The sequence below is a fragment of the Panthera onca genome, chromosome D2, assembly GCF_046562875.1.
Source record: "Panthera onca isolate mPanOnc1 chromosome D2, mPanOnc1 haplotype 2, whole genome shotgun sequence".
Lineage (NCBI taxonomy): Eukaryota > Metazoa > Chordata > Mammalia > Carnivora > Felidae > Panthera > Panthera onca.
The window spans coordinates 33,535,233-33,559,552 of record NC_138349.1 but is presented as its reverse complement, the minus strand read 5'-3'; the positions used below and the strand labels follow the sequence as shown (position 1 = coordinate 33,559,552).

At 41.6% G+C, this 24,320-nt stretch overlaps 1 protein-coding gene and 1 long non-coding RNA gene across 5 annotated transcripts in view; one reads left to right on the top strand and one right to left on the bottom strand.

Annotated features, from left to right (window-relative positions):
* Positions 1–24,320, top strand: part of PLCE1 (phospholipase C epsilon 1) — a 322,822-nt gene that overhangs the window by 269,988 nt on the left and 28,514 nt on the right. For all 4 annotated transcript variants that reach the window (XM_078434608.2, XM_060641978.3, XM_060641977.3 and 1 more), the window contains exons 20-24: positions 7,387–7,516; positions 11,927–12,048; positions 12,962–13,079; positions 18,080–18,211; positions 21,074–21,364. In XM_078434608.2, the coding sequence (XP_078290734.1) occupies positions 7,387–7,516; positions 11,927–12,048; positions 12,962–13,079; positions 18,080–18,211; positions 21,074–21,364 (793 nt within the window). The remainder of the gene's footprint in view (positions 1–7,386; positions 7,517–11,926; positions 12,049–12,961; positions 13,080–18,079; positions 18,212–21,073; positions 21,365–24,320) is intronic.
* LOC145712496 (uncharacterized) lies at positions 15,240–18,043 on the bottom strand. Its single transcript, XR_014135350.1, has 3 exons — positions 17,311–18,043; positions 17,012–17,064; positions 15,240–15,775 (listed from the first exon to the last, which is right to left on the bottom strand). It is a non-coding gene; the product is annotated as an uncharacterized LOC145712496 (long non-coding RNA).

Sequence of the window (24,320 nt, the reverse complement as noted above, 5' to 3'; positions counted from 1 at the left end):
AACAGGCTCCAGGCTCTGAGCTGTTAGCACAGAGCCTGATGTGGAGCTTGACCCCACAAACCACAAGATCATGACCTGACCCGAAGTCAGACGCTTAACCAACTGAGACACCCAGGCGCCCCTGCAGAAGGTTCTATGAGTCCAACAAGTTTGGAGCCTTGTGCAAAGTCGTTAATAAAAAAATGCCAAGTCAAATTGAGTCAAGTATCCAGTTATACCTAGTTCAGTAGTCCATTTGGGACATTCATCAAACCTTCTAAAAGCCCTAATTTGTAGAACTCACAGGTAAGGGCCTGAGTTTGAAGCCGAGTGATATATAGCATGGTTCTACAGAAGGAGCGTTAGATATAGAGCTGAGATACCAGTTTTTAGTCACTGTCTCTGTCACAGACCAGCCACGTGACCATGGGCCAGTCAAACTTTCTGGGTCTCCATTTCTTCCTCTATAATATGGGAATGTGAAGGTAACTAGAGCACAAGATTCTTCTGACACGAAAATCTCACAAAATCTTTCCTAAAGTGAATCATGGGACCCCTGCCAGAATTGCAGACCACTCTGGAAACATTTCATTGTCCCACATCTCAGTCCCTGTTTCCAGCATATCTTGCCATTCCTAGAACATTACTGCTTCCCTGAGGGGCCCTTCAAGAATCTTGTCATCTGCTGAGTAAGTACCAGGCAATCCCCAGGCTGCCCTGCTCACCTGCAGTGGGATTCCAGACGGCCCAAAGTCCAGGCTGAGTTAGGAGCTTATGTTACATCACTTAGTAAAGTCAGTGATTCACCATGTGCCCAGTTACTCCAGATGCCCTCAGGGCAGGGGAGGATGAGGCCGGAAGCTCCATCATCTTTAGACTTACCCTTCTGAAAACAGATACTTACAGAAAGTGCCCCAAACCATTCCAGCCAAGGGATCCCTACTGGTCAGTGTTGCCCTAACTGGAGACGCTCAGGATTACCATGGATCCTCTAGAACTATGCCCGGCAAACCTTTTTTGCTCAAGATTCGCTTAAAAGATTTTTGAAAAACTTTCCTCTCCTGAAACCAATATTACACTATATGTTAACTAACCAGAACTTAAATAAAACTTTGAAGGAAAAAAAAAAGAAACTCTAACTCTCACACGTTTTTCCCCTTTTCATACATTTTTAAGTTGACATTAGAAATTTTATCACAAGTGTAAATAGTTACAAAGGATATGTTTTCAAACGTAATATTTATTATATGTAAATACAGATGACATTAACTATATATCAATATAATGTACAAAACAGTCCTCATTATCAAAGAAATCAGCACAGTCAGCCAGATGACGTTTGGTCAGAAAAAGTCTGACTTTATTTTTTTTTCACTCAAGTAAACATTGTATTAACCCTAAGATGACCATCACACTTTTGAATATTATTTCTAAGATAGGTGGACAGATGAAGGGAAGGGAGGGTAGGAAAGAGAGAGAGAGAGAAAGAGAGAGAAAGGCATGAAGCCTTGAACGTTCTCGTTGCCTAGATGAAATAAGATCCCCCCCACCTGCCCTTAGCTTCTCCAGACTCTCAGGAGCCCTGCATTCTCCAGTGACCCTTTGCTGCCTTAGGTGGTTTTCATCTCATCTCATGCATCACAGATTTTTTTATTGGTAAATGAAAGTTATACGTTCCTTTTATAAAGCCAGAAAAGAACAGTTAGGACAAGAGCATGGGGAAGGGAGAACCAGCCAACCATAAGCTTGTTTGCAGGCAGTCCTGTTTTTTGAAAAGTACACACGGAAGTTGAAGATACTGAATCTAGAAATTGATTCCTTTAAAAATATATGAAGCTGAACATCCCTAGATGTCTTTGTGTACCCTGGAGGCACACAGTTTGAAGATGGCACACAGCTCTAGGCCAAGAGTTGCAAAACCCCCCATCCTCAGGGGTCAAGCAACATAAATATGAGGGGACAGGTGGCTACATGACAGTTGGAAGCAGCCAAGACAGAGTGGAGCATGCATGCCCTCATAAATGAACAGCTCTAATTAAATTCTTTTCAAAAATTTTTTATTATGTTTATTTATTTTGAGGGGGGGGAGAGAAACAGAATCTGAGTGGGGGAGGGGCAGAGAGAGAGGGAGGCACAGCATCTGAAACAGGCTCCAGGCTCCGAGCTGTCAGCACAGAGCCTGACATGGGGCTCGAACTCACAAGTGTGAGATCATGACCTGAGCCGAAGTCAGACGCTCAACTGACTGAGCCACCCAGGCACCCCTAATTGAATTCTTTTTAAAACATTGTGCCAGCCAAACCAGTCTGGTCTGGAGGTGAAGTCAGCCCTGAGGGCCACCAGTTTGAGCCCTCTGCTAGGTTTCCCTGTGTCCAGGTCTGTGCTCTCAAAGCTGCTCCAGAAAGCCTGCCATTATGAGGGTTCCAGGGGCCACAAGATCTACGCTGATGGGCTTTGTTAAGAAGTCATTCAACTAAAACATTAGCATGTGTTCCCCACTGCCTGGCCCTCCTCAGATGATGCATCAGTAACTCACTACCCAGCACAGGGTGCTTTTTCTTCTACAACACTGTTCCTCCGTGCTGTTTTGTTTACTCAGCAACTACTGCCCACTCCTGACTGCCAGGTAGACACAGCCGCCCTGTGCATACCTCTGTGGTCTTCGAGATGCGCTTGAATGTTGTTGCTGTTGCCCTTCCCATTCTCTGCAGTGGCTTGCAGTTACTTACACAGCCTCCAATTCACAAATGAATAAATACATTGTGCTATTTCAGAAGTCTTCTTTATGTTGAGCCCAGCCTTCCTTCCTGTTCCTCCTACTCCTTGGCACAACTTCTTCCCTCTGCAGCTGCACAGACTAATTCCAGACCTAGAGAGCTAGCATGTGTCTCCCCACCAGCTTTTCTCTTCTCCAAACTAAACATTCTTGTTGCGTCAACTGTTTCTCATAGGATATGGCTGCTAAGACTCTTTACTTTCCATTAAGAATGTTTGGATATTCTTAAATTTGTGGATATTCTTGAATTTGCTGATCTTAAAATGTGATTTCCAGAACAAGTCCGTACTCCAGATAGGGTCTGACCGCCCAAGGACAGTGAAGCCATCACCTCTCTTCACTTGTACTTCATACCTCAGTTAATGCAGCCTAGGACTGTTCTCACTTTTAAAATTCTTTGGTGCACACAGGGCTCTTGTTGAGTTTGTGGAAAACAAAAAGAGTTCAGTTATTTTCACATGGACTGTTCTTTGGCTGGTCTCCCATTTTTCCAGGTTGACCGTTGATTTTAATCTTTCATGGGCAGAAGCCTCACATTTATCTCTGTTAAATTTGCTCTTCTTCGGTTTTGGCATGCCATCACAGTACGAAAGGTTCTTTGTGAATTTGGACTTCTGATATCCAGTGCATTTATTGGCAGTTTTTCTAGTGGTGCCTTCATTCCAAGTTGCCCTTGAGCCAGATTACCAAGCAGAGAGCCCTGTGGTCCTTCTTAGGTAACCATCACTCCTGTCTAGTGCTCTCCTCTTTTGCAGCCCACATTTCCCCAGAATCTAAAGAACTGAGTGTTCTGGAAATGTGTTATTAGTAAACCCATACTAACCCTTGATAATCACCTCTTTCTTCTGTGTTCTCACAACCAACAAATTAATAATCCATTCTGATTTTGTCGGCTATCACCCTGATACTCCCCACTATGTAATTTCCACAATTTGCCCCTTCCTCCTGTTGGAAAAACAGAACAGTGTAATCCCACTTCTAGTTTTCTAAGACCACTTCCAGCTCCCACGATCTCCCAGGGACTACTGACAATCATACCCGCAAGGTGTTTCAGTCTGGTAGGTTGTGGGTGCAGACCTGGTGATCTGAGCTCGCACAAGACTGGACGATTGAATGTCTAGAGCCCCAGTGTGTTCAGACCAACCCCTGAATTACCTGGGTCATTGCCACACAAGGAGCTCAGCCTCAGCAAGGGTGGATTGACTCAGAGCAAGGGGGGAATTTCTGAAGCCTTCCATCTGCCTCACACTCATGCTGAGGCTCTTATGAAGACCCCCTAACTACATCCCACCAGATATCCAGTTTTCTCACCTTGATCTCCCGTGCTCCAACCTGCCAGACTCGAACAATTCATACTAGATGACAGGGACTGTCCCAGGTACCAGGGGAGCAGAGCAGAGTAAGACATGGCCCCACCTAGACCCATCTGGCACAGTCTCCTCGTCTGGCCCCTAACTCCAACCCCCTGACCTATATCTGAATTGTTTTTTGTTTGTTTGTTTTTAACATTTATTTATTTTTGAGACAGAGAGAGCGAGCACAAGCAGGGGAGGGGCAGAGAGAAAGGGGGACAGAGAATCTGAAGTGGGCTCTGCGCTGACAGCAGGGAGCCTGACATGGGGCTTGAACTTATGAACCGTGAGATGATGACCTGAGTCGAAGTCAGATGCTCTGCCGACTGAGCCCCCCAGGTGCCCCTGAATTGTTTTAATCAAGGGCTAAGATCCTGTTTTTCTGCCTCAGGGTAAGCTGGGTATTGCAAAAAATAAGGATGTCAGCTCCTAGTTATCCTTTTGGCCACATCTCCATACTTCCTGCATTGGTGGAAGTGTTTGGGAATTTAAGGGACCTTGACACACTGCTTTCTGATATCGCCAGTCCCAGGATCTTTGCGCAGCGCCTCTCCCATCATATGGTTCTCACACTTGTCTGCCAGTGGGTCTACCAGGCTGTTTGCCTCATCATTCCCAGCCCTTTGGCTCTACCTTGAATGCCTGCTGCATCAAGGCCCTTCTCTTACCCATGACAAATAGACTTGCTTTTGTGGCTCCCTTGTGCCTAGAGTAGCTCTCCCAAAGTTTTGAAGAACACCAATCCTGTGAGACACGCTGAGAAAAGGGGGGGGGGGGGGGGAGGGGGAAATCCCTGGTTAAAAAAGGGTGGGAAATGCTGTACTGGAGATCTTTGAAGAATCACAATGCCCTCTAGCATATTCAATGAAGGCAATGTGAAACCCTGTAGCAAGAATGTGTCTGTCTCAGTTTGTTTAAGTGCTGTTTCCAACCTCCCATTTTGTTTTGTGGTTACTGTAATTGTCAGTTTTTACCTAACAGCTGTTAATACCCATGGAACTAGTGTTCCATAAAACCCACTTTGAGAAATCCCAGCTGAAACAATGTTCAGTTGTGTAAAGTGAGCTATATTGTAAAATATTTTATGTGGATATAGACACAGCCTAAATTGTTTCTTCCTTATGTATACATTTTATGTTGTAAAAGTAATATAACCACATTTCAGAAAATTTAGGGAATAGAGAATTATTTTATTTTAAAACATACATAATTCCAGTGCCAAATATACCCTTATTACAGGGGTTCTTAACCTTGATAACACATCAACAGACAGAAATCAAGGGTCCGTGAATTTAGAAGAAGAAAAAATTACATCCCCTTTGCACTAACCTCTAACTAAAATTTAGCATTTCTTCCAATAATAAAGGAATAAACCACAGTAACATTGGCAGTTCTTAGGTCTTCATCAGCAATAAAAATTATAGGGTTTTTTCTAAGTTTATTTATTTATTTTGAGAGATACAGAGAGCACAAGTGGCAGAGAGAGGGGGGGAAGGAGAGAGAATCCCAAGCAGGCTCTGCACTGTCAGGGCAGAGCCCGACACAGGGCTCAAACTCCCAAACTGTGAGATCATGACCTGAGCCGAAGTCGAACGCTTAACCGACTGAGCCACCCAGTGACCCTGAAATTATAGTTTTTATATTACATCACAGTTGTTGCTAATATCTCCAAGAATTATTTATGCTAACCACTATTTCAAAATGTTACTGGACTTACCATTATACATTTTTATCTGTGTTACTAAACATATATTCCTATAGCACAAATTTGTTTTTTAATAATTTGATAGCTGTATTCAATATTTTTTTGGTAATATTTTGTATTTGGTTTTATTCATTTAAAATACCATTCTGAAAAGGTGCCTGGGTGGCTCAGTTGGTTAAGTGTCCAACTCTTGATTTCGGCTCTCTCTCTGGGATTTTCTCTCTCCCGATCTCTTTACCCCTCCCCCCGCTCATGCTCTCTTTCTGTCTCTCAAAATAAAAATAAACTTTAAAATGTCATTCTAGGGGGGGTTTCTGGGTGGCTCAGTCGGTTAAGCATCCGACTCGATCTAGGCTCAGGTCATGATCTCACAGTTCGTGAGTTTGAGCCCCAAATTGGGCTCTGCACTGGTAGCATGGAGTCTGCTTAGGATTCTGTCTCTCTCTCTGTGTCTCTCAAAATAAATAAATAAACTTTGAAAAAATAGGATAAAATAAGATGTCATTCTGAGAAGGAATCCTACCTCAGCAGATGACCTAAGGGGTTTGTACCACAACAATAGGTCAAGAATCCCTGCTATATTATGCAGCAACATATGTATTATGATGTATTATGTATCATTTTATGTAATTGTAATCATTATGGATAGAAATATATAGACATGAAACAAATGATTTCGAATTGTATATACATTTACATTTATATTTATACATACAATTCTATATCCTGTTCAACAAATATATCTCACAATTATTTTTTCAAGTCTAATTTTTTTTCAAGCAGATACACCACCATAGTTTACTGACCTCATTCTTCTACTGTTGGATTTTAGATTTGTTTCTTGTTTTGAATTCATGCAAGTAACTTTTCCTCCATTTCTGCTTACTTCCTATGCTAAGTTCCCAGACCTATATTAACCTTGTATCCTGTGAAATCACCTCCCAGGTGATTCAAATATAAGTAATATAAGGAAGTCAAATATAGAGACACACAATCTCCCTCGTAGCATCAAGTTTCTAGAAGTTTCTGAGCTTTTGTTAATCTGATTGATGGTTCATATAAAGTCTGTTGAAAGAACTTTATTTAAACCGACAACTGTTTGTTCAGTGTCATTCTCCATAGGGATTCTAACCTTTTTCTCCAGGTCAAAGGCCTTTAGATATTATTTTAAGGGCAAAAAAGAGACAACAGTTTCTTAGCAGAGATTTACTTTTCCAACACTGATGAGCTGATTCGCTCCTTCCTTCATCATTTGGGAGTGATGGCGGTTCTCCACAGCAGCAAGATATGTCCTGTAGGGCTTGCCCCTGGGGAACCGGGGTGTCTGGCACTATATATGATTCCTTGTGATTGTTTCTAAAAGCTGCTGGATTGTAGGGATGTTAACATTTGCCCAAATATTGATGTTGTACTTTAGGTGAATTTAGATTTTTGTTTTCTCTCTCAAATGAATCAAAATAGCTTAAGCCACTTTTTGTGACTGTGGCAAGCATTAAGTGATCATTTTGAAGGCTATGAAGGAAACCTCAGGAGCTTATTAGCATCTGCGGTCTTTAATTACTGATATCTTACAGGCTCATCAGTTAGCATCCATGCAAGCTCAGGCTTACAATGGTGGGAATGCCAACCCCCCACCGGCTAATAACGAGGAAGAGGAGGATGAAGAAGACGAATATGATTACGACTATGAATCCCTGTCTGATGGTAAGAGAGACACAACCGTATGCTGTGTGCGGGGAAATGCTTGGGTGATTTTCTGTTGTGGGGTTTTTTTGTGTCATTTTCCCCCCAAAATGAGTCTGTCATTCCACAGACCAGCAATAGCAGATTGTTGTAGTAACTGTCCAAGAATTCCTGAATCCCGTGGCTTAGTGATGAGGACCAAGGAAGGAAGGGGATTCTCTTAGCCACTGCAGCCAACATTCAAGGAAAGAAGAAGAGGGTGTGGAGAGCAACACAGGGGTCATTCCTGAGTGGGTTCCTGGAGGAAAAGTTGGAATTGCAACAGAGAGACCTCATTCTCACCCTTTCAGTTTCTGACGTGGCTGATGTACTTGGCAGACATTGTGGCTGCTGGCTGTTCTCGCCCCTCACCACCTGCAGGGGGCAGCATCATGGTTCTGTGCTCTCCACTCCTCCCTCTCACCAGCTTCACTCCTGCTTTGTAAAAAGTATACGGAAAAAAAGCAACATTTCCCTTCCCCCTCTTCCTAGTTCTCACATTACTAACCCAACAAGATATTTCCTTCTGGCTCCACCAAAGGGACAAAACATGGGTGAGCCTAATGGCACAATACAAAAAAAGTCACATGAATGAAGTCATCCACAGATTATAGGTGAAGGATTCCTGTTATATGAGAATTAGGTTTCAGGGGTGTCTCATTTGTACCAAATTAGTTATAGATTGCAAAATGTTTTCTAGGTACCATTGCTGATGGTAGACTGTTGCATTTTAGCAACTTGTGAAAAGTAATGTAATAATGAAAAAATGCTTAAGTTCCTATTTATAAAAATAACATTGTATGTGTAGAATATATGGCTTCTGTGGAGGATAATTGTTTGCTCATATGTAGGTATGCCCAGACCAGCAACCATTTACCCTTGGCATTAAGACAGCCGAGCTACCCTCCTCCAAATATCTGTTGCTTACGCTCCAGGATTGCCCCCTAGTTATATCCTGTTTCATGAGCCTCTTTCATGGCCAGCAGTTACAGCCCAGCCTCTTTTTGCCTCCCAAATACAATACTAGCCTATGTCCATTTAATATTTGTCCTTAGTAATAGTTGATCGCTTCATACCATCAACTAAAAGCCAAATTTACTTGACTGAAATCCCATCAGTTAATGTGAGGAGCTTATACTCTAAAGGGGAAGTAGAAAGAGGAGGAAGATGAAAAGGAATCAAGATGATTTCTTGTATCCTATTCCTGAATAGTTGTGGGAATATGAATATTCTTATATTGACTTATTCTTCCCCATGGATTTCCATTACAGTTATGGTGATGTTGTTTCAGAAGAACAAATTTATTCAGATAAGAAACGAAAACCACACGTAAGAGATCAACCAATCCAGATGTCAAATGCCCTGTGAGAGCTTTATTTGCTAGAAGATAAATTCACTCTTTATCATAAATTACTCCCATGTTTTTTCTGTACTTTTCAGAACACAAAAGAAAGGCCTATATATATCTATATATCTATATCTATATATATATATATTTTTTTTTTAAGTTTATTTATTTTGAGAGAGAGCACAAGCAGGGGAGGAGCAGAGAGAAAGAGAGAGAGAGTGAGAGAGAGAGAATTCCCAGCAGGCTCTGCACTGCCAGCACAGAGCCTGATGCAGGACTTAAACCCACGAACCTGCCCTGAGATAAGACCTGAGTCGAAATCAAGAGTCAGACACTCAACTGACTCAGCCACTCAGGCACCCCAGGAAAGGCTTTTCTTAATTATTAGTGTTGTTATAGGAATTTTTGATAATGCAAATAACAAAATGATCTGGTATTTATTTATTTCAGTTAGGGAGAGTAAAATTTAAGCCCTATCCCACTGAATTTCTAAGATAGTTTCATGCTTTTTAAAAACCTATATGAAAAGAAAAAAAAAAACCTATATGTACTGAGGTGGGATACAGGTGAAAAGGGGGCCCCACCAGGTCCTGACTCAGTAAACTAGGAGACGTTGGGTCAATGTCCTATCTCCACTCTAGGCCTTAGGTCCCTCAGATGTGTAACAAAAAGATTCTGTTCAGTGTTGGGTGATGTTCTCCCTTATTCTAGCACTAACATCTATGATCTATGAAGGCCACTGCCGCCACCTAGATATTTCCCATTTCATTGAAAGATTCCTCCGATTGGCAGATTCCCAAACTGGCCTTATAGTTATGTTGTGACTGGTTTAAACATGTCGTGTTGAGGCTCTCTCATGCCACAGTTAAATGCTCTGTCAATCCTGCATTCTCAGTTGTGCCCTCACTCACCTCTGTACCTCACACACTCACCTCTACATCTTCGCGTCCTCCAGTTGAGATGAGAAGGCAGCAGAAACCTGCCTGCCATGGGTAGAACCATTTGGAGCTTCATATGGGGGACCTCAAAGGTTTCTCAGCTTCTTGTAATGATGAGTCCCTTTGGGAAGGAGATTAGAGCTGTGACCAGTCCCCTCAGAGAAATAAATGTGCTCTCAAAATTCCACATGCAATTGTGGGAGTGTTGCCTTCGGAGGTGTCCCAGGTGAAGAGCTCATCTGTACAATTTGGGTGGCCCAGGTTACCTCTGTGACAGCTCTGGTCCTCAGTTTTCATGACTATAACATGAGAGAATTAGTTGGAAGCCTCTTTGGGCCATAGAAATGTGATGATTCCTCACCACAAAGTTAAGTCCAGAAGAGCTAAAGGAAGTTGCACATGAGACACTTGTGTTTCAGAAACTCCTACTCTGCCTTTTGGCCAATAAGTCCTTCATGAATATTTATTTAATCAAATTTCATTACATAAATAGAGATTAATTTTCTTCTGACCTTGCTGTTTATCTTGACTAGCTCTGAACAAGCCCTAGGGTGCAGATTTGAATCTGCAACTTAACGCAGACGTTCTGTGACAGTGACTGCATGACTCTAACAAATTAATCCATTTCTATCCATTTGAAATAGTGCATGATTGGGAATGTTAACAACAGTCAGTAACTGAAAATATGTAATGTGACTATGACAGCATGGTTAATATTAACAATGTTTGTCTTTTTTTTATTGCTAGACTTTATATCCCTAACAGTCAAAATACTAAATCAACAGATTTCTTGTCTAATTTGTCTTATAATCTAAGCTATTGTTATTTATGCTTTGCTTCATACCTTAGTTCAATTTATCTGGCTTTTTGTCTTAATTTTCCTTACTTTTATCCCCTTTCTGATTCTGTTTTTCTATAGCAGATGTCCTTACCGCTTCTCCTGCTCCTAACAGTCAGGAAGGTAAAGCCATTCGAACTGGGCATTTTAACTGCATGAATGTCGGCATTCTGTGTCCAATTTCTTAGGCTTGAATTAGCATGACATCGTGACACTGATATGAGTAAAAATGTAATAAAATGATTGATCTCATTTACTTCTTGGCAGCCTGCATGGCCCTTATTTGGTATAAGAATATTTTGGTCTTAACATTTTTGGTCTGATGAGATAATGAACCTTGGGTGAGAAATGAGAGCTTTCTTGTTTTTCATTTTAAGAGGATAATTGTCTAACACCTGTAAAGTCATTTTTTTAATGTTTGTTTATTTTTGAGAGAGAGAACGCTCATGTGTGAGTGAGGGAGGGGCAGAGAGAGAGGGAGACAGAAGATCCGAAGCAGGCTCTGCCCTGAGAGCACAGAGCCCGATGAGGGGGCTCAAACTCATGAACCGTGAAATCATGACCTGAGCCGAAGTCGGAAACTCAGCCAACTGAGCCATCTAGGCACCCGTAAAGTCATTTTGGATGACTTGGATAGAAATACCAAAACAAGAGCAAAGTAAAAGATCATATGTCATGCTTTACATATTTTTAAACATATTTTAATTTCTATCCTCAAGAGTTTTGCTTAATAAATTCATAAACAATTATGGAAATTTGACTTTCCGATTAAGTAGAATTGTGAAAAATGCATTGCAGATAACAGTATCTTTTTCCTGCAGGTTTTGGCATTTCTAGAGGTAAAAGAAGCTAATAGCTTATTTTAAAGTGAGAGTGATTAACTCACATATGCACCATCTACAAGTGCTTCCACGACTAAATCCTCCCCTAACTTGTGCACCAAGAACTTCTGGCACAGGGTGTCTTTTGTAAGGTTTGCACAGTCCTAGTTACCTGTACAGACACGAGCCTTCTCATTAAATGATGTCTGTATGGTACCAAAACTACTGGTAAATGAGTCCATTCAATTAAAAATAAACACATCCTATACCACATCTAACAAATTTTAAAAATTATACCCCAAGCCATCATTTTGGTAACATACTAGCCAGATCCTCAGTCTTAACAGATAAGCACCAAGTGACTGGATATCTTTACAAAGATGTCAACATAGCCCTGAAGTGCAACATTTGGTTCTTGTTTGCTGAAGCCTGCCAACTTATTTTCAGACAACATTCTAGAAGACAGACCTGAAAATAAATCATGTAATGACAAGCTTCAGTTTGAGTATAATGAAGAAATCCCCAAGAGGATAAAGAAAGCAGATAACTCTGCTTGCAACAAAGGAAAGGTGGGTGAATGGCTTCCGTTAAGTTACACTTGGACCATGGTGCTCTTGTCAGTATCGGATAGAATTTCACTCCCTCCCTGTCCCTTCCCTTCACTTTTCCCCTCACTTTCCCTTAGATGCAAAAGCCCACATGGTGATGCTATGGGACACCCCCCTGCCATTTGTAGAAGGTTAGTCACTGGTTCATCCAGCCAATACCTGCGTAAAGTGTGCAGTGTGGCCGGCACTGAGATGACACTGGAGGTGCTTTAGTGATGGAGACAAATAGGTAAACAGTGCTTACAGATAAGTACAAAGACCAGTGATTACACAGGGTTGTCAGAGCATCAGGGAGGATAATGTTAGAAAGATTTGGCCAAGCAAACAAAAACAGGACATATTTAGGCCAGGAGGACAGCCTGGCACATTCAAGGAATTTCTAGAATTTTTAACGTGTTTGGAATAACCAGGCAGATAAACAGGGCCCAGACTGTGAAGTGTTCACAGAGGAATGACGCAGAGAATAGAAATGTAAATGAGACACCCAGACCCTGCCTTCCAGTGCCTCACACTCAACTAGACTCTGAGCAAATGTGCAGACACGGTTTCAGAGACACCGTTAGAGAGCCAGATAATAAGGTATGGCAAAAATTTGAGCCATAAAAGACGCATCCTCAATCACCTAGTCATTCAACAAATATGCACTGACTGTTCCACATTGAAGACACTGGGCTATGCCCCAGGGGAAGAGGAGGAAGAGCTTACTCTCAGAACGCTTTTACTCTAGGAAGTGTGTTGGGACGTTTATATGGAACGATACACAGCAATGTGAAATGCACTGATGACATGAGAAAGGAACAGATAAAGCTTTGGGGATTCAGAGGTTGGCGGCATGTACTCTCCATGTAAACTGGCATTATTTTTCCCTTGTTAGGTTTATGACATGGAACTGGGAGAAGAGTTTTATCTCCCTCAGAATAAAAAAGAAAGCAGACAGATTGCACCAGAGCTCTCTGACCTTGTCATCTATTGCCAAGCAGTAAAATTTCCAGGTAAGAGTAGGCAATATCTTCTATAACAACTAAAGATACCAAAAGATAAAAATATGCTATTTATTTAATTGGACATTGTGAATGCTTTCAAAATAACTAAATTGTGTTACCAAAGTCATTGTTATACTACTTTCTAAATATTTATTATTATTATTATTTTAATTATTATTATTATTAGCTTTGATGTTGGTAAGGAAAATACCATAAAGTGTTTATTTTCAAGATATCATGTCTTTTCATAAGAATTAATAATAATGATAATAATATTCATGACATCTAATAGCTAAAATTTATTAAGCCCTTCAGTACCAGAAATTGTGCTAAGTATTTTATATATGTCATGTTATTGATTTCATATTAATTCTCTGAGGTAGATGGGTTTGTCCCCATTTTTAAATAAAGCAAAATCTGAGAGATATGAAGTAATTGCCCCAAGGTTGCCAAGTTTATCAGTAAGATTCTTTTGTTTAAAAGTGGTAGAAATTAACTTAAGCAAAAAAGAAATTTATTGGCTCATCTATTAAAAAATGAAGGGATATTCAAGTTTCAGGTACAGCTTGATCCAGGGCTTCTCTCTCCCCGTTTCTCATTCTGCCTCCTCTGCATTACCTTTGTGCTTGCAAGGCGGCTGCAACAGACTAGCACCACATGTTTCCAGATTAACTTCAGTCTGAGAGTCTCTTCCAGAACTTTCAGCACCAGTTTCATTGTTTTCCATTAAGCCCTCTGCCCATCCCTGAACCAGTCAGTCACTGTGGCCCAGAGAATGCAGTGCTCTGACAGTCTAGGTCCTATGGCACATTCTTCATCTTTGAAGATGGGTAGTGAGGCTCCACTCAAACCACAAGGACCAAGGATGGGATTTCAGTGAGAGAAAGTTTCCCCAACTTGCCATTTCTAGAAGTACAGTGAACTTACGATGATAAACCATGCCCCCATACACACCAAATGTGCATTTCAGTTAATAAATGGTAGAGCTATGATCTGAAGCCTGTCTATCTCCAAAGCCCTGCTCTTAACCATTGCACTACCCTGCCCCTGTTGTTAGGGTGTGCTCTCAGTGTGTTCACCCAATTGAGTGTCCCACAAGTGGGGCAGCAGGGGCTGCAGGGAAAACAGGAAAGTCCATAAATATATGAAAGTCAGAAAAATTCATCTCCTCATACTATGAAAACAGGATTCCCTCATAAAAAATTTCTAAGGACAGGACAGCAGCTTGATTCTGGAGATTCATCTAAAATGTTGGGAAACAGGGTATACAAACTTGGTCTGGAGAGGAAAGTTAAAATAGCAATGCTGTGTATGAACGCAGATCCCAGCCTCCAGAGGCATATCTTAAGCCTCACTTCTCACACTGCCCTGCAAACAGGACAAAGGTATTACGGTATTAAAAAATTAGGTAAGGGACCCCTGGGTGGCTCAGTCGGTTAAGCATCATGATGACTCTTGATTTTGGCTCAGGTCGTGATCTCACGGTCATGAGATCGAGCCCCAAGTCGAGCTTAACACTGACAGCTAGGAGCCTGCTTGGGATTCTCTCTCTCTTTCCTTGCTTCCTGTCCCTCCCTCACACGCACAGTCTCTGACTCTCAAAATAAATAAACAAACTTTTAAAAGATTAAATAATAGTGGTCTTTTCACACACATGGAAAAAAATCACAGATAGGACTTTCTCAACTTTCAGTTTTCTCCCACGTTCTGTTTTCAAACTTTTGGCAACTGCTGCTGCTTATCGGACAGCAAATTCTGTCAAGGAGAATGTGAATCCATAAGCAGCGATCAAAGATTTCGAGGAAACATAAGAGCCTCGCTACTTCAGTTTAGTTCACAGATCGTGACTTTCTGTCCCGAAAGTACAATAGGATCATATTTGCAGCTGGTGACATTGTTCTCATGACAGAATAAAACCCTTTTCCTGTCAAGGAGCCTCATGGCCTGCATGTCCTTTGTGACAGGAACAAGCGTGAGGACCACTCTGTTCACAAATGACGCCCACACTCAAGAATCACTCTTGTACTTTGTAAATTCTGCTGACACCACACCCAAACCATTGCATCGGCTTTGTCTTTTCTTCTCAAGCGCTGGTTAAAGAGCACCCATCCCCAAAGATATTTGAGGTCACTGTGAAAGAAAGTTTCGTAGCAGTAGAGCGTTGTGGGAGAGCCAGAAGGTCATTGGGTCCAGCTTCTTACTTGAGGCGCAGGCTAAGCGTGGGGTTATTTGGCTTATGTTTAAAATTCCAAGAATGCTGTTGGTTTTTTTTTTTTTAAGTGTTTATGTAGCACACATTCTTTATAGGTATGCTACATTTAATTTTTTTTTTTTTTTTTAGTAATTGAAATCTCTTACATTTTTCTCTCCCAAAATTTATTTCCTTTCTCAAACTTAACATTGTGTTGCCAGAATCATTGTTATAATGGCTTCTAAATATGTACTGGTATTATGATTTATTTCAATGCTCATGGGGGAAATACCACAAAATGTTTATTTTGCTACACTATTGTTTTGCGTTTGCTACCTTATCAATTTCAATGCAGCTCACCTTCACCAAGTCCCTTCCAAGGAGACGTATGCGGACAAATCTGCAGAGCGTTGAGGCACCACAAAGATCATGTGGTGTGACCTTCCCCCAAAGTAAATGAATTTCCCCAAGATCATGAACCTGCTTTGGTGGCAGGGCTCTTCCAATTCCTTATCTGTAAAAAAAAAAAAAAAAAAGGCTTCACAGTCCTAACCTGCAGGATGGTTGTAAAAATCAGCAGTAAAGTATATAATGTGATTAACATGCTATCCAGGAAAGAACTGGCTCTCTGGAAGTAGTTGTTGTCATTGTCATTGATAAATGGGCCAATAGGGCAGGAGAAGGCTCTTTGTTGCTCTATCAGTTAGTTCTCTGGGCCTCCCCAGATTCTTTCCCTTTTCTTGATCACCCGCTCTTGTTTTCTTGCTTCCTCACCCCAAGAGAACAACCAGGCTTTTCACAAAAGGGCCCACATACCCTTCGACATGTGCCAGGATGCGTACAAAAACCCCAGAATGAACAGGCCCCTTGCTCTAGTTCCTTGTCCCTGCCCCCCCCCCCGCCATCGGTTATACTTGGGAGAAAACCTAAGTTTCATTTTCTGTCATGATGCAGAGTGCAAAATTCACACAACATTTTAAGATAAAGCATGAGAACCTCCTGGTCCAAGTTTGTGTTGCATCTTTGTGGTTACAGATACTTAAGAGAAAACAAAATTTAGAAGCCCCACAGCTGCTATGAACTGAGCACTTTCTCTGACCAAGACACTCTACTAAGTATGTATATATACCATGATCTCATTCAACCCTAACCACCTTGACCCTTTTACAGATGAGGAGGGAGTGATGCAGAGAGGTTAAGTAATTTGTGTGAGGTCGCACAATTTGTGTGAGGTTTCAACCCCAAAGTCTGTGCTTTGCTTTTCTTTTCTTTTTTTTTTATGTTTAATTATTTTTGAGAGAGACAGAGAGAGAGACAGAGCACAAGCAGGGGAGGGGCGAGAGAGAATCGGAAGCAGGCTCCAGTCTCTAAGCTGTCAGCACAGAGCCCAACGCAAGGCTCTAACTCAAAAACCATGAGATCCTGACCTGAGCTGAAGCCGGACACTTGGCTGACAGAGCCATCCAGGCGCCCCTCAGTCTGTGCTATTCTTTTTTTTTTTTTTTTTTTAATTTTTTTTTTAACGTTTATTTATTTTTGAGACAGAAAGAGAGCATGAATGGGGAAGGGTCAGAGAGAGAGGGAGACACAGAATCGGAAGCAGGCTCCAGGCTCTGAGCTGTCAGCCCAGAGCCCGAGGCGGGGCTCGAACTCATGGACCGCGAGATCGTGACCTGAGTCGAAGTCGGATGCCTAACCGACTGAGCCACCCAGGCGCCCCAGTCTGTGCTATTCTTAAGCACTACCTTACCCTGTTTCCTCTGATGATGTTCCTGGAAGGTATATTTTCATCTCAAAGAGGACCTCCTGGGGGCGCCTGGGTGGCGCAGTCGGTTAAGCGTCCGACTTCAGCCAGGTCACGATCTCGCGGTCCGTGAGTTCGAGCCCCGCGTCAGGCTCTGGGCTGATGGCTCGGAGCCTGGAGCCTGTTTCAGATTCTGTGTCTCCCTCTCTCTCTGCCCCTCCCCCGTTCATGCTCTGTCTCTCTCTGTCCCAAAAATAAATAAAAAAAAAAAAAAAAAAAAAAAAAAAAAAAAAAAAAAAGAGGACCTCCTGAATGCTGCTTCAGCTGAAGGAATTACTTTCTAACGGTACAGTTGTACACAGTGGAATGGTTTGGAGGCGACTCTGGCTTCATTGGAGCTTTTAAATGACTCTTGCTGCACTGGAGCACGGTGTGCATTCATTCTCTCATTCAGCAAATATCTATTAAGTTCCTGCCGCACACCAGGCACTGTGCCAGGCAGGAAGCGTCAGGCAACAGTAGGGCTGGGAGTGAGAAAGAGAAGCCAGGAAACATCATCATCATCCTAATGTATTTCCCATCAGACCTTCAGATTAACCCTGGGAGCGAGCTCCTATCATACCCATTTTGTAGATAAGGAAACTGAGGAATGGAGAAGGTAGATGTTAAGGCAACCTCATACTGGCAAGAATTGAACCTAGACAATGTGCCGCTGAAGCTCCAGCTTTTAACCGGTCTTTCATCTCTCCAAGTTGAGTAATCAGGTTCTGAGAAATGTTGACTGGAGTGCTTTCTTTTCATGTAGCTTTTCAGAATCTTTCTGGTGCACATCCAAGTGGGTCTGTGTATGTGATTTTGTGATGATCATGCAGTTCTGGTCACATTTGTCTACAGAGAGAAAAGCTTTGCTATCATTCCCCGTTCTTATTAACTGTGCTAAAAATGCTAGTAGGTCTTCTGTCCTGGGGCTGCCAGGGAGTAGTAGGACTTCAAAATAAACAGTAACAGGGATGGAAAATGTTGAGTTCCTTGCTTGTAGTTTTTGGCTTATTTATTTTCATTTTATGGGAACAGGCCTGTCAACTCTAAATGCATCTGGCTCTAGCAGAGGAAAAGAAAGGAAAAGCAGGAAGTCCATTTTTGGCAACAATCCGGGCAGAATGAGCCCTGGGGAGACAGCATCGTTTAACAAAGCATCTGGAAAAAGTAAAGTCACCTTCTTGTAATATTTTGGCCTGATTCTGCATGCCGGATGATTCTGATATTTGACCGTCTAAGCACTTCCCTTGAACTTTTAATTTTTTTTTTTTAATGAATGTTTATGTGAAGTGTTAGGTTAAGTGTGGTACCAATATATTTAAATTATGAATTTACACTCTTAACTTCCTAAAAAATAACGTCTCACTAAAGACGTTCTAACAGTGTTTGCTTCAAAAGTAAAAATTGGAGCCACCTTGGAACATTCTAGTTGTTCCTGGAACTGTGCTCTTCATCCTTATAACTCCAGAAGATATATCCATTTTATTTCTAATTACTTTTTACTATGAAAGTAATAAATTCTCATAGTTAAAAACTCAAACAGTTCGGAGTATTATTAAAATTCCTTTCCACTCTGTGTCCCAGTTCTTCTCCCCAGAGGTAATCACTGTTAAGTTTATTGTGTTTTGTTTAAGAAAAATAAGATTCTTTTTAAGATAATCCAAACGGATATAACTGAACATAGTTGGATAACTATTTTTTTCTCTAGGTAAAATTTGTATATAACGTTATATTAGTTTCAGGTGTACAACATAGTAATTTGATCTTTAATATACACGACAAAGTGATCCTAACAATAAGTCTACTTATCATCCATCACTGTACGCTTAACCCCCTTCACCCATTTCACCGCCCCCCAACCCCTTCCCCTCTGATAACCACCAATCAGTTCTCTGTATCTGGGAGCTTTGCTTTGTTTTATGTATTTGTTTTGTTTTGTTATATTCCACGTGTAAGTGAAATCATGTGGTATTTGTCTTTCTCTCTCTTATTTCAGTAAGTATTATCATACCCGCAAAATCCATCCATGTTGTTACAAATGGCAGGATTTCCTTAATTTTTATGGCTGAGTAGTATTCCATGATGTGTGTGTGTGTATATATATATATATATATATATATATATATACACACACACACATATATATACATATACATATACATATGTATATATACATATATGTATACATATACATACATATGTATGTATACGTATATATACGTGTATATATACGTATATATACGTGTATATATACGTATATATACGTGTATATATACACATATGTATATATGTATATATATGCACATATGTATATATATGTATATATACACATATGTATATATATACACATATGTATATACACACATATATATACATATACACATATATGTATATATATGTATATATATATATATATATATATATATAATGTTTTCCTTATCCATTCATCCTTCATCCTTCAATGGACTGGACGTTTAGGTTGTTTCCGTATCTTGGCTATTGTAAATAATGGTACAGTGAACATTGGGGTACATATATCCTTTTGAATTAATGTTTTTATTTTCTTCAGATAAATACCCAGAAATAGTATAGCTGGATCATATGGTATTTCTATCTTTAATTTTTTGAGGAAGTTCCGTACTGTTTTCCACAGTGGCTGCACCAGCTTTCTCCCACTAACAGTGCACGAGTGTTCCCTTTCTCCACTGTTTACTCTCCCACTGCTGTTATTTCTTGTCTTTTTGATACTAGCCTTTCTGACAGGCGTGAAGTGGTATCTCGCTGTGGTTTGGGTTGCATTTCCGTGGTGATTACTGACATCGCTCATCTCATGTGCTTGTTGGCCATCTATAGATCTTCTTTGGGAAAATGTCTGCTTCAATCTTCTGCCCATTTGTTAATGAAATTGGTTGTTTAGCTTTTGAGTTATTTGAGTTCTATATACACTTTAGATATAACACATTTAGATATTTGGATAAAAGATTTGCAAATATTTCCTCCTATTCAGTAGGTTGCCTTTTCTTTTTATTGATGGCTTCCTTTGCTATGCAGAAGCACTTCAGTTTGATGTAGTCCCACTTGTTTACTTCTCCTTTTGTTGCCTTTAATGTTGGAGTCAGACCCAGGAATTCAGGGCCACTAACGTCAGGAAGCTCACTGCCTTTGTTTTCTTTTAAGAGTTGTGTATTTTCAGGTCTTACATTCAAGTCTTTAATCCATTTCAAGTTAATTCTTTGTGTATGGTGTAAGACAGTGGTCTAGTTTCATTCTTTTGCATGTGGCCATCCAGTTTTCCCAACACCATTTATTGAAGAGATGATCCTTTCCCTATTGTGTATTCTTGGCTCCTTTGTCATAAGTTAAAGGGCCATATATATGTGGGTTTATTTCTGGGCTCTCTATTCTGTTCCACTGATCTATGTGTCTATTTTTATGCCAGTACCATATTGTTTTGATTACTATACTTTGTAGTAGAGTTTAAAATCAAGGAGACTTGTATAACCTCTATACTTGCTGTAACTTTCCTCATGGCTTTCTTTACATTTGTCTACCTTATTGTCCTTAGTGCCTCTGTGGTATTATTCCATTGTGTAGATATATTGTCATTTATTTAATCACTACCTCACTGGTAGAACATTTAGGTTGCTTCCTGGATTGTGGTGGTGTTGGTGATGGTGGTGGTTTTGGAGTTTTGGGGTTTTGTTTTGTTATTTAAAAACAAAACAAAGCAAAACAACGCTAGAGTGAACACCCTTGGGCATACATTGTGCCTTTGTGCAAATGTATCCACAGAATAGATGAGGTACATAGGCAAGGACTTTCAGGCTTTTGATTTAAATTGGTGTGGCCACAGTCATCTTAAAACTCAATAGCTCTCATTTTGTTTCAAGGTTGTAGACTAACTCACGAGGAAAAGGCAAGACGTGTTATGTGTTATGATTGCCTATGGGGATGTTGTTCAGGTTTTATCTTTCTAAAATATTTAAAGTTTTCTGCACTAATCTGAGGCTAATCTTTTGGGGGGTTTAGGTTCCTGTGAAGGAATGCGACAGGCCTGGGAGGAATCTTCTTCCCCCCTCAACCCAACCACATCCCTCAGCGCTATCATTAGAACTCCCAAATGTTACCATATCTCCTCGCTGAATGAAAATGCCGCCAAACGTCTGTGTCGCAGGTATTCTCAGAAACTGATCCAGCACACCGCCTGTCAGCTGCTGAGGACTTACCCGGCTGCCACTCGCATCGACTCCTCCAACCCCAATCCCCTCATGTTCTGGCTCCATGGGATACAGCTCGTGGCGCTCAACTACCAGACAGATGGTAATGGGCCCGCTTCACCCGGAAGGGTGCCTCCCCACCTCTCTCCTCTGCCTCTTATATTTCAGTAAATATAGTTCAGCAAACAAGATTGTTTGAAGGGGCAGGACTCCAGACTGGGGCACACCAGATGTGAGGGTTAAAGTACAGATGACCAAAAACAGAAGTGAATTTGATATGGAATTGTGCCCTTGATGTTTTGATTAAGACGATAGATAAAGGGGCTCCCAGGTGGCTGAGTCGGTTAAGTGTCTGACCCTTGATTTCAGCTCTGGTCATGATCTCACAGTTTGTGAGTTCAAGCCCTGAGTCAGGCCCTGCACTGACAGCGTGGAGCCTGCTTGGGATTCTCTCTCCCCTTCCTCTCTGCCCCTCTCCCATTCATATTCTCTCTCTCTCTCTCTCTCTCTCTCTCTCTCTCAAAAAAAAAAGACAATAAAGACCATGAGGGGACCCCTAAAGGTCTTCTGTTCCTGCCTCCTTCTTTTCAATTTTTTTAAGTTTATTTATTTTGAGAGAGGTAGAGACAGCATGAGTCGGGGAGGGGCAGAGAGAGAGGAAGAGAGAGAATCCCAAGGAGGCTCCACACTGTCATTGCAGAGCCTGACATGGGGCTCGAACTCATGAAACCCTGAGATCATGACCTGAGCCAAAACCCAGAGCTGGACGCTTAACTGTCTGAGCCACCCAGGTGCCCCCCTGCTGCCTTTTTAAAGTACTTTTTAAACTTATGACTCCTTTTGACAGCACTCTGTCCAGTTTGCTTTTAAAGGTGTTTGGGGGCAGAGATTTCCTAACATGCCTTAGTAAGTTCTCTTGCTAAGCTCTTGTTCTTGCAGTCAAAAAGTAGTGTTGCTCCAAACACTTTGCAAGTTAGAAGCATTTTAGCTTCTTCTCTTCCCTTTGAGACTGAAATAAATAATGTTCAGTGCCCTAGGCGTGGCTACCACGGGGAAAACAAGTACGTGAACCACCTGAACAGAGAACGTAGTGTGTGTGCTTCTCCACTGTGGATGGGACTCCTAACAGAGTAACTGAGGAGTAAACTCCAGGTAGCAGCTGCCGTTTATGGCATGCTCACTGTGTACCAGGCACCGCGCTGCATTCTTGACCCCTATTCTCTCATTTAATCCCTGCCACAACCCTAAGAGGTGGGTCCCTTTATGATGTCCATTTCTCAGATGAGCAAACCAAGGCACAGAGCAGTTACTTTGCTCAAGGTTACAGAATGACTAATAATAATAGATACAAGGACTCTGGGAGTTCAGAGGGTAAAGTGTTTTGTCTCCACTTGGTTATGGGGGAAAGAAGGGAGCTGCAGAAGACGAAGAAAAAATAGAGGAAGAATGTTTCCTAGAAGCTCACTGGAAAACCAGTGCTCCTTCGAATAGTCAAGCAACATTCTCGTTCCTCTCACGAGCACTGAATCAGATCCCAGCTAGCTGTGCTGACCCATCAACCAAAGCATAGCCCTGTCTTCAGCCAAGGTTAAACCCCAGCCTTCGCCCTGGGATCACCTAGCAACCTTGCACAGGTGCCAACAGTGTCTACTTGTGGCTGACCCCGCAGATGTATGGTCAGAGACATCAGTCATATTTTTGTACCCTTTAATATTTGTTTCTTTCAATTGATATTAAGTAAGTCGGCACAAGTGAAGTACCATACCAAACGCAGTGCTTGGCACGTAGAAAACATTCCACGAACATTAACCATCGTAAGTGTTTTTTGATAAGTTATGAAAACAGTATGATTTGGACTCACAAGTGGAAATAATAATGAAATATCTTCAGAGTTGTAAAAATTTCTCTTCGATCTGTCCCAAGTGGCTTGTGGGTTCACATCTCTGGCCCTGTCCTTAGCCCTGTGTCCACTGGTCCCCTCGGTTGTTATAACACTGAAATATTTAAGTAAACTGAAATAACTAGCAAAGTGGTTTTCTCAAGGAAATGAAAACGCATTTGGTTTGGGATGTGTCCTTCTTCCTGAAGCGCCAAGGCTGCCGCAGACATCCTGGCTCCACGGATGGCAAAGGGAGCCATGGCTGAGGGGGACCCGGGAATTGCCCCTCCTTGACCCACCTCGCGCTCTGAAACACACACTGAGGCTGCTGGTGGGCCTCCACTCACCCCTGCAGGCTTTTCCTCTCTCCCACATCAATGCCATCACCCTCATTGACTGAGAGGGATGATGGGGTTACACAGATTCAGGCACACTGTTTCACTTAATGGATACAGGAGTTTTTAAAATTATAGCTCTAGATGAAGTTCTGAGACCAGCCCTAGGGGGCAGTGGGAGAACTAGATTGGAGGCCCCGCCTTTATTCTAACAAAGCAGCTCCACGTGGATCTGTTTTACATATGGGATCACCAAGTGAGATTTTAGTTAAGAAAAAGTGCTTTAAAGTTTGGGAAAGCAGGCTGCCTGGCTGGCTCAGTCGGTGTGTGACTTGATCTTGGGGTTGTGAGTGTGAGCCCCACGTTGGGTGTGGAGCCTACTTAAAACAAAACAAAAAGGAGAATACAAGTTTTGAAAAGCTACAAGGATAGACACATTGCTAATGGAATCAGACTTCAAACCCAAATGGGTGTCGACATCATGATATAATTTAATATTTTAATTTATTGAGCACCTTCTATGTGCCAGATGCTGGGGTAGGGACCTTTACACATTATCTCATTTTTTTTTTTATTTTTTTTTTTTAACGTTTATTTATTTTTGAGACAGAGAGAGACAGAGCATGAACGGGGGAGGGGCAGAGAGAGAGGGAGACACAGAATCGGAAGCAGGCTCCAGGCTCTGAGCCATCAGCCCAGAGCCCGATGCGGGGCTCGAACTCACGGACCGCGAGATGGTGACCTGAGTTGAAGTCGGACGCTTAACCGACTGAGCCACGCAGGCGCCCCAACACATTATCTCATTTAAAAAATTTTTTTTTAATGTTTTATTTATTTTTGAGAGA